This window comes from Lepisosteus oculatus, chromosome 23 (genome assembly GCF_040954835.1).
Source record: "Lepisosteus oculatus isolate fLepOcu1 chromosome 23, fLepOcu1.hap2, whole genome shotgun sequence".
Taxonomy (NCBI): Eukaryota; Metazoa; Chordata; class Actinopteri; order Semionotiformes; family Lepisosteidae; genus Lepisosteus; species Lepisosteus oculatus.
The window spans coordinates 11,992,456-12,002,560 of NC_090718.1; the positions used below are offsets into that span (position 1 = coordinate 11,992,456).

Consider the following 10,105-nt stretch of genomic DNA (forward strand, 5'->3'; position numbering starts at 1 on the left):
ACCCTGTGGTTTCGCCCAGCCCAGCCCAGAGAACACGGATTTGAGCATGTCTAGGCCTACCATCCTATTCAAGCCTGGGGTTTTCCTGTGATCCCCCTCCCCCACAACACACTTCCCATCAGTCTACCCCCTGATGGGACACCAGCGGAGCTCTTAGTTTTAGAGGGCCAGCAACAGCGCAGCACATACCGATATTTAATAAAACACTACATGTCATTAATCTTTACCTCAATTTCTAACATTCCCAGTGTGTAAAACTTTTGATGTCTCAGGAAAAATCTGAATGGACACACTTAAGACGCAGTTAATCCTTCCTCTCTGAAAAAAGCCCAGGATTTGAAGAAGAAACAATAATGTTGCACAGCTTTTACAGTCAGTCCAGGAGTCAAGAGATTATTACCCCCACTTTTTTGTTTTTAATCATTTTAAAGATTATCCCAGCTCCTGTGACATTCATGGAAATCATTGCAGAAACAAACAATCAAAATCTACAATTTTAAAGAAGCATCACAATAAACGGACTGCATTTAGAAAAGAACAAAAAACAGGAACTTTGCACTTTTGTACATTTAATATTAACACAATGCTTTGCTTGCACACCAAACTATGTATTTATTTTAAAGCAATGTGAAGAGAAAAATTACAAACTGATCTCAGACCAGTACTGCAGCTATCGAGTCATCTGGTACACACTGCAGTCCATCCAAATTGCAGTAGGGGCTGATCAATTTGCTCCTCAGAATTTAAGACATCCTATAAACATGGCAGAGGGCCAGCATGCAGCAGTACTGATGGAAAGAAAGAGCAAAGGGTGATTTTAGACAAGTCACATCAATTACCAATTGGTCAGAACCCAAATGTAGATCTTTAACTACAAAAGCAGCTGAAAACCTTCATCACGTATCATACAGTAAACCATGAAACTGAATCGTATTATCATGCCCATCTACTGATTACACATTCCATTCCATAAACTGTAACAAATACCTCTAGATCCTGGAGAACTGTGATTATTAGCGATCTTGGCGAAATGACTAAGATCTTCCACTCTAATCCATTCTTGAAAAGACTGGATGAAAAGTAACAAAGATAAACTGCCTTCAGTGTCCTTTCAATGCAGCTAAAAGGTGGACGTTTGAGCCATTACCTTGTAATTGTAGACTGAAACTAAGTTGTTGACCCTTCTGCCTGAATGCAGTTAATTCACCCGTAAGTAATAGTGCTGGTAAACTGAATCAGTTCACCTCTTAGCAGAGGCCTGGCCTGGCGTACTGCAGCTCACCCTCAGAAGAGGTTTGTTCCGTGAAGGCCAGGCAGGAAGGCCTCGTGCATGTAGCCTATTATTGAATGATCCTTACGGACACTTTGGATCCTGTAGATGGCAGTTTGTGGCACAAAACTCCAGCTGCTGCCTCCAGAGTCCACAGTAACAAGACACAGGCCATCATCTACCTAGTGAGGCTACCACTCTATCTGTTTCTTAACAATGGACACCGCAGGGGACAATGGCAGATTTAGTTTTAAAGATTATTTTTTAGTGGTTTATGATCATTTGCCTCCAGGCTTCATAGAGACTTCCAGCCATGATGGCAAATGCTATTACTCAATGTCTTCTGTTACCTCTTTTTATACCTTAGGGAAACAGGGCACATAGGGTGGCCTCTCTACAGTTCGATAAAGAGGATTCCATTGCACTTACAGAGAGCTGAATCCAGAATCCATCCATAAGAAATTACAAGGAGCAGATCTTCTTGAACATTGCTGCTGGAGTAATAATAAATAATTAGAGATCTGAATAAATGTCTGGTATTCAACTATTTCTGGTACAGATATACTATAGCACATTTTATTTTTTTAAACAACATTGAAACCAGAACTTTGACATGTGATTCTTGGTGCATGACTACTATATACAGTACATATATTACACAGATATTTAGGACACCGTATAATACATATATATACTTGCACAAATAAATTATAATTGTATACATAATGTAGTACAAAAAACACCAACAGTTCAGTATTTATAAAGAAGCACATTTATTTTTGTCAAAATACTGACTTCAGAATCATTGCACAGACATTTCATCGATGCGGACATATAAAAGGTCCAATGAAGTATTCACAGTTTATTGCAACAACCCATAGAATAAAGTAAGAGCTCCAGGACCTATATGAACTTGAAGAGACAGCTGTTTTCCCAGCATCATTTTAAAAGGTTCCCCTCCACCATCTAAGTTAACCAAACACTCCTAAAATTGCCAATTACAGCACCTGCTTCTGTTTTCATGATCACAGGCGGCAATGATTAAGAAAGGAAAAGCAGAATGTTTCAGTATCGGCTCGCATGGGATGATGAAATGCCTACATGTTTGAAAACATGGACCCAAGCACAGCCAGCAATCAACTGGAATGCTTCTGTCTGGATTATTTTACCACTCTGACTCAAGCTAAGTGAAGGAAGCTTTTAGCAAGTGTTGAGGCCCTGTCCCTTCAGTGCTTGAGAGAGTGAACCTGAAGAGCTACCACAAATACAGAACATTTTATAGAGCTCAACCAGTGTGGCTTTTGTGCAAACAAGGTAGGCCCACATTTCCTAATTTATCACTGGGACTAGAGCACAGCATTCAGCTCTGAAGGTCAGGAAGGAGAAAAGCTTCTGTGAAGAGAATATCTGCCCTTTGATGTTTCATTGTGACCTGCTGTTTCCAGCACACGACTGAATCAGGAAAGACACATAATTTCAAAGGGGCTTGAACTGAACAGAACTTTAGTTATTAAAAATTAATCAATCAATGGCACAACCAGCTTCCTTGGTCGTTAAATCTCAATGTAGTTAAAATGATTTTACATCTATTTGTAAATTCATGAGTGATAACTGTGAGTTATCGTTTGAGCATTTAGCATGGAATGTTTTTAAGGAAAACAAAATGGAGCAAGCAGTGTCCCAGTTTTAAACCAATGCTAAACCATTACATTGCATAGCCATTACAACATAAGAGAGAACAGCACACAGAATAAACAGTATGGTGAGGTAAGGAGATGTCCTGCTTTCAGAAAAGTCATCTCAACAGTAGCACAACTTAGAATGTCAAGACATTATATCAAGGTGTTTTTAGAAAGTTTCACAGCTGTTACAGAACACTGCTGTCAAACCATACAAGATGAACTTCCCTACTGAAAATTTCAAAGGAATATTGAATGCATAAAACAGAGACCCAGAAACTCTCCTCTGTGCGAAAGTGAACAACATTTGACTCGACTCCTTTACTAACCCATGAACATTTAGCATCTTTCTTAATGCACAGATAAAAAAAGTTCTAATACTCAAGACAAATAATGCACTTTTCAACGTAGAAGAGTCCAGAACACAGGTACCCAACAACACAGCTCCTTTGGGACTGATTTCTGTATCCTGCAACATCTAGTAAACTGAAAAGGCCAAAAAATAAATACTATCTGAGGCGGGAATTAAAAAAAAATAACATTATCAGGAATTACATTTGTTTAGCATGGAATGGGAAAAGTCACTCAATGTTTTGAGAAAATAAAAAATCTTCTAAGTGGCAGTAAAAAGCTTGTCCAAGTTTCAAACAGTGAAATAGGAGACATCTGAAGAGGTCTTAAATCACTGAAGGCAGATCAAAATAAACCAGATGTTTTTTTGTTCCAGAACTTTTCACCCTCCTCCGAGCCAAACAAAGTCTTATCGGAATTTGTTCTTTTTCTATCTGTTGCACTCAGGGCAGCTCTCTGGCGATCAAAACAAACTAATTTAATTGCAGGCACAAAACAGAGGCGTTTTCCTGCTGTAAAACTGTAATGTTATATTTCAAAGAATGCTGATCAATACCCTTTTAGTCAAGGCCCAAATGAAAGGTAAGCACCTCCGTTCCAACATCACGTCAACTGTAATTTCAGCCAACAGATCAATGACTGGTGTCTTCTTTTGACAGCGCTAGAAAGGAAGCTGAAGTGCATCTGAAATGAAAGGTGAGGATTAGAGAGCACATACAAAATTAAAAAATAACCCAACATTGCTAAAAGCTTGAAAGAACAACCAAGGGAATGTTTGATACCCTCTCTTTACCAAATGTATCTTATACTATTCAGCTGTGTGTGGAATCTGCACCCTTTAAATCAGAACATTTACTAAATAAAAGTGTGCAATTCAGCTTCTACCTCTGAAAACGACCGAATGGCTCAGAAAACCCAGTGTGCAAGCATGTGGACAAATGTGTAAAATCTCAAAACATTAGCCTTCAGCAAAGAAGACACAAGAAAAGCCTAACTTCGTAAACTGTACTGCACATTTCTTCACATCAAGCCAGTGAGAGCCTATAACTGGCTGAGCACGCTAGCTACAGTTTTATAAGCAGCCTCAGGTCATCATATCAAGCGGGTTGTTTTCATGTGGCAAGACTGCGCCACCAGTGCCTATTTCATCCTGCCTGAACACATCTAGAAGCAGGGTGCAAATATACAGCCTGATCACAGCTGAGAAGGGACAGCAAGCCACAGTATTAACACCTAGGATGGGGCTGGTGTGATCACGAGTGATGGAAACTCATTTTAATTGAACAAGGAGAGTGCAATTTCATGTGCAGGCTGAAAGGCATCCCAGAGATATTTTAATAGACAGCAGTACACAATCTTATGTACAATAGTGCATTTGGCTTGGATTATTCAAGAAGATGTACAGAAAGCACTGTAAGATGCATCACACATAGGTGCTATGTAGTACTCAACTCTCACAAGCTAGTTTGACTGAAAGACAGAGGAGAACTTCAATTAATGCATTAATAAGCCTTCAGAAAGTGACCTTGATTACGCACAGATAAACTGAAACCCAGCATAGAGCACTGCTGTTTTTCAACTGTGGTCACTGCTGACCGAGGTGGGGTCAAGTCTACATTTTGAATTCCAATTTCTTTTTTAGATTTACAGAACTGATCAGGATAGGGAACTGCAAAGGAAAACCTGGAACTGACCCCTACCCTAACTGCTAGAGGTGATCAATTTCCACTTCCCAAAAAAAAGCCTCAAGAGCTCAGGACATTACCCCAACTATGTCAAAAAGCAGAGCAGCAGACAAATAATAACTTGCGAGAGGATTTCAATCACATTCAAAAGTGACAGCCAGTGGAGAAGGACAATCAGATGGTGAGAGCACCAGGCAGGAATGCAATAGGACCGGCCAGACTATATTTCCGTGCCAAAAAAGAAGGGACTACGGCTTCTTACAGATGAGTTAATGCCGTCATTTACCATATATACACAAAACAAGAAAATGAATAATAATGTAAAAAGTCCATCTCAAAACGAGAAACAGTTTGAAAACCTTGCACACCTTCCAGAAATGGACTGAAGTAAGATGATAAAATACCGATGGAACTGCATTTTCCAGTCCTGGCTTGATCACTCACTTGGAGTGACATCTTGCTACTTGTCTACTGATGGCTGATTAACCATTCAACTATGTAGCTGCCTTTTAGAGCCAGAGATGGAACAGACTGGAACATCTACAAGTGTAAATTAGTGTATGAGAGGCTATCTAATTAATTGAGAAGCTGGTTCATTAACCTGCAATTCACCCTCCTGCCAGCATCAATAGCAGGCACTGCTTTTCCATTAGTGTAAAAACGTGCTCGCGGTCCTCAAGCCCATCGGCTCAGAGATATACGTCCATGGTCTGCAGGATCATCTGGCGGCAGAGCGGGCAGTTGTGCTGGTAGATGGGCTGGCGCAGGAGGATGTTGGCGCAGTCCCGGCACAGGCACAGGTGCCGGCAGGGCAGCAGCAGGACGGTCTTGACGCAATCCTGGCATATCACGCACTTCTTCCTCTCCTCGTGCTCCTTCAGCATCGTCAGCAGGCTGTCTGGGGGCGGCCCTCTGTACCCCTCAGCTGAAGGGCACCTCTGCAAGGGTCTGTCCATGCTGGAGCTGGGGGTGGCAGAGGCAGACTGGGTACTGTTCTCGGGGGGCTCGTCCCCCTGCCCGCCCGCATGTTCTGGGGGACCTAGGGCGTGCTGAATGAGGGTGGCCGTTCCGCCCACTGGAGGTCCTTCTTCCTCCATGACCCCTGGCTGCCTGACCTCCCCGGCGCCAGCCCCCACACTTCCTCCCGCTGGCGTGGCTGCCTGCGTAGCCCCTCTTCTGTGCCCGGCCCGGCTGCCCGGCCAGGTTCCTCGCTGCCAGACGTCCGCCTCCACCACGGCCTGCGCCCGCGCCAAGGCGAGCAGGTAGAGGCGCTGCAGGACCCGCTGGAGGCGGTAGAGGGCGGGCACGGTGCTGATGTAGTGGAGGGTGCGGTCCGCCCCGCGCCGGGACAGGTCGGGGTTCAGGTAGAGGGTGGTGGCCGAGACGATGCCCAGGGTGAGCACCAGGCCGTACAGGTTGAGCAGGAAGACGCTGATGAAAATATGGCTGAGGGAGCAGAGGAACTCCAGCGCCACCTGGCAGGGCGTCCACAGAAGGATGGCCGTGCCCACCAGGCTGCTGGAGAGGTAGCTGAAGAGAGTGAGGGCAAGCTCGAGGGCCTTCTGGAAGGGCCCGGACACCACCTCCCACGTGGCGGCCGCCAGGGCGAAGCAGTTCTGCGTGCCGATGAGGAGCATGTTGACGACCGTGTTGACGAAGTAGAGGACGAGGCTGAGGGCGATGCCGCAGCCGTCGCAGAGCTGCCGCAGGACCGACTGCCCCGACAGCAGGCCGCGGTGCAGCAGGTCCCTGGCCCGGAGGAGCACGTGCGAGGAGAGGTGGCCCACCATCTTGAAGCTCTCCAGGACGCCGCAGAGGGCCCGCAGGCAGCCGCCCAGCGCGTTGAGGGAGCCCTGCGCCAACCCCACGACCGCCTCCGCCGCGGACAGCAGGCCGAGCAGAATCAGGTTCCAGCAGCCCAGCAGCGCGTTGGTGATGAGCGCGGGCAGATGGTAGATGAAGGAGAACACAGCCCACAGCAGCCTCATCAAAGAGTTGACGACCCAAAAATTCAAGTCCAACATGAAGCACAGCAAGTCTATGGATCGCCCGATGAAGCAGAACACGAAGTACACCAGACCCATTTCTTGCTTGGTTGCTTTCCTGATTAGTGTGGGGTTTGGAATGTTTTACGGATATTCAGTAGCTTCCTTTTATTTTTATCGGGATGACACAACCACACGTGCTATTTTCTCTAAATGCTACATTATGACCGTGAAAGCACTTGTGTCTGTTTTATTCCTGTGCGATTTTTCTCTCCACTTTCAACCCATAGATCTTTTGCACATTTACAGTTCCGATTCTTAATTAGAGGTTTTGTCCGTTTACAAAAATACAAGGGAATTAAAATAAGACGGAAATCGTATACATTGCTCCTTCAAAATTCTAGTTTGAGAATTAAAGAACCTTTGGAAACGTAGACAACCGTTGAGGATTTTACTAAACGCCGATACTCTAAATCAACATCTACGCAAAATAACCCTTTGCAACGGCATTTAGTTTTATCTTAGACGGTCAATACTGACTTCCCAATCCAAACCTTCTGCACTTCATCAATCAGCAAAGCAGCTAAGAGCTGGAAGGGGGCAGGAAATATCTTCAGTCTCTTCAGGGACTACGATGGTTTATCTCGAAATGAACTCTTTGCTTCTGGAGGGGGGAAATAAACAACGACAGCCACGATCAAACTTTTTATGAAACTACCAAACAAAAGTTAGATTGCCCTGGCCGCGGCCATGTTGTTTTCGGTTTCTATCAGCAGAACGTTGAGCCGATCGACGAGGTGCCAAGGAGATAGCCAGGGTGAAGCAAGCGAGCGCCGATACAACAATCCTCCACGTTATCTATAGTACAAGGTGTGCAACCGCGCGTTAAATCAACGTGCTCTAAAAAACAACATGCTAGACACACTCCAAACAAAAAGGATAGCTGAAGTAAGATGTTCATTAATCATTCATCACAGGGTTTCGCACAAACATGCATAGACGTATTCATGCCCTGTCTTTATACCACACAAGTAGTGTCCCTGTAGATGCAGGGCGATGTATAAAACATTAATCTGCGCAGTACTAGTTCAGGTATGTGTGTTGTTCATACGTCTAATGCATATACTAGGTCTTTATAGAAGAACAGTGTTCCTAAAATTATTCCTTATGCTTTATCACATCCTAATAAAGTTATAATATAATAATCATAAGCTTTTAGTACATGTGTGCGAGGTAAGGGTTAATCCCACCTGGGCTGTGATTAGTCTGTTCAAATGTAGTTTTGCGGTTTTGTTTTCCAAACCGGGGAGTGGCAGAGGCTGAGAGGCATCTCTATTGGTTCTTTCAATCGTAAACAGGCGGGGCTTCTTTTGAGCAAGAGAATGTCTTAGCCCTGTTCCAATTTTCAAATAATAACATGACGAAGACTTGTTCTGTATGGTATTGAACGCTAGGTATAACTAAATATGTTCTGGATACCGAGCTCGTTAAAAAATAGAGAATGTGCAATCACGAAATTAATAAAACATCAGTAAGAAATAGAATCATTTGGGACTTAAAGGAATTTAATACACACATTTAAACCGGGATTAAATTAATTCAATTAATTTTACTCGAGTGCACCTTTAATAATTCAAATAGTTGATTCGCTTTAAACGAAGTATAGATTTCTTTATCCGATTGTTGGCTGTATTGATAACGTTATATTTCGTTCAGTGTTTCTGTATTTCGTTCTCCGATTTACTGCAGTGCAGCATTCCTAAAGTACAGTTGACGCTGCTCATTCAGCTTCAATACCGTGAATTAACTTCAATGCAGTTTTTTAAACAATAACTTCTCTCATCACAACCCATGACGAATGCTGGACTGGGAACAAAGTTTCCGGTATATCATTCCCAATACTTCTCAGACAATAGCTTACAGTGTAGAGTGAAGTGATGTGTAAAGCACAGAGAAATGTGATTGAGCAGGCGTTCCCAGTCCTGATCCCGGAGATCCAGAGATTGTTTTTTCTTCCGGCCACCTCTCAGTTACAAACTGAGCCCTTATGATTAATTAATTGACTGAATTAATTAATTTAAATAGAATACATTTAAACTGGTTAACTCTTTTCAGCTCTTAAACGTGTTGGAGGTTACATTTTAACTATTGCATTTCCTAAATTAAATAATATCACAAACCTATGAGTAAGAAAAAAAAAACTTGCTAATATTCCAGTCAAGCAGCGAATTAGTTCAGGTAAGGTTTCAATGAAATAATGAAACTTTGCAGGAATGTGTGGACCACCAGGATGAGGAAAACCTGTACAGGATGAGACCTTGTAGCAGAGAGGGAAGGAAACCTAGAGAAAACTGTAGCAACAGGAATGGGTGGTAAAAATATTTATGCAAGCACAGCAGAGTTAAAGTGCAAGGTACACTTTCATGAGGGTCTTTATACAGCAAAACTATTCTAAAGCAAAGGTTTCTGGTTTTCTTCCCACCAGAGTGCTTTAATCCTAATTTGAAATCATTGTTTGCTTAATTGGATTAATTGCAGCATTTCCTTGTTCTTAGGAGGAAACTGCAATGCTGTTTTTACATTTCGGGGGTATAATGAATCGGTAATGAAACTACCAAGAACACTCTAATGTGTACAACCTCCAATTTACATCACAACAGAGACAAAGTTTCAATACACGTGTAGCACCACACTGCCATCATTGTCTGTGATTCAGAATGAAGCAACAAAGCTTCTGGTGATGCAACAGCTGCCCTATTACATTGTAAACATGCTTTAGACCAAGTGAACATTTTAATGAAGCCACAAGAAATATGTATTTAGATACTTTTTAGTATTGTGAATAAAGAACAACCAGGTGAAATACACTCATAATAATTAACGTTGTTAGGAGACCATGTTTCTCATTTGTTTACAGCGACTAGTGAGCAGAAAGGGCCACTTTCATGTCACAATTCTCACAAACTCTCGCTCTCGCCCATCGAGATGCCAGCGATTTCTCGTCTGCCTGCGACAGCCTGGTGACCATACAGTACTTTCACAAAGTTCACGATTTTACCTTTTGCAATACCATCAAATAATTTGTTTTGTCCCCGAGATTTAATAACGAGGCTGTGACCTTAAAACCCAGCTGGA

At 42.9% G+C, this 10,105-nt stretch overlaps 1 protein-coding gene across 4 annotated transcripts; it reads right to left on the reverse strand.

The window, feature by feature from the left end:
- Positions 1–647: 647 nt before the first annotated feature.
- rnf26 (ring finger protein 26) lies at positions 648–8,324 on the reverse strand. 4 transcript variants are annotated; one of them, XR_011183188.1, is made up of 4 exons: positions 8,221–8,324; positions 3,857–7,828; positions 1,700–1,761; positions 648–788 (listed from the first exon to the last, which is right to left on the reverse strand). XR_011183188.1 is itself a non-coding variant. In XM_015337384.2 (2 exons), exon 2 carries the CDS (start codon positions 7,067–7,069, stop codon positions 5,675–5,677), a length of 1,395 nt encoding a protein of 464 aa, XP_015192870.2. In that variant the 5' UTR covers positions 7,070–7,634; positions 8,221–8,324; the 3' UTR covers positions 2,025–5,674. The 4 variants fall into 4 exon arrangements, 1 of the variants encoding a protein (XP_015192870.2); XR_001477118.2 differs by having other exon boundaries at positions 1,700–1,764; XR_001477119.2 differs by lacking the exons at positions 648–788; positions 1,700–1,761 and having other exon boundaries at positions 2,025–3,984; positions 5,587–7,828.
- Positions 8,325–10,105: the final 1,781 nt, after the last annotated feature.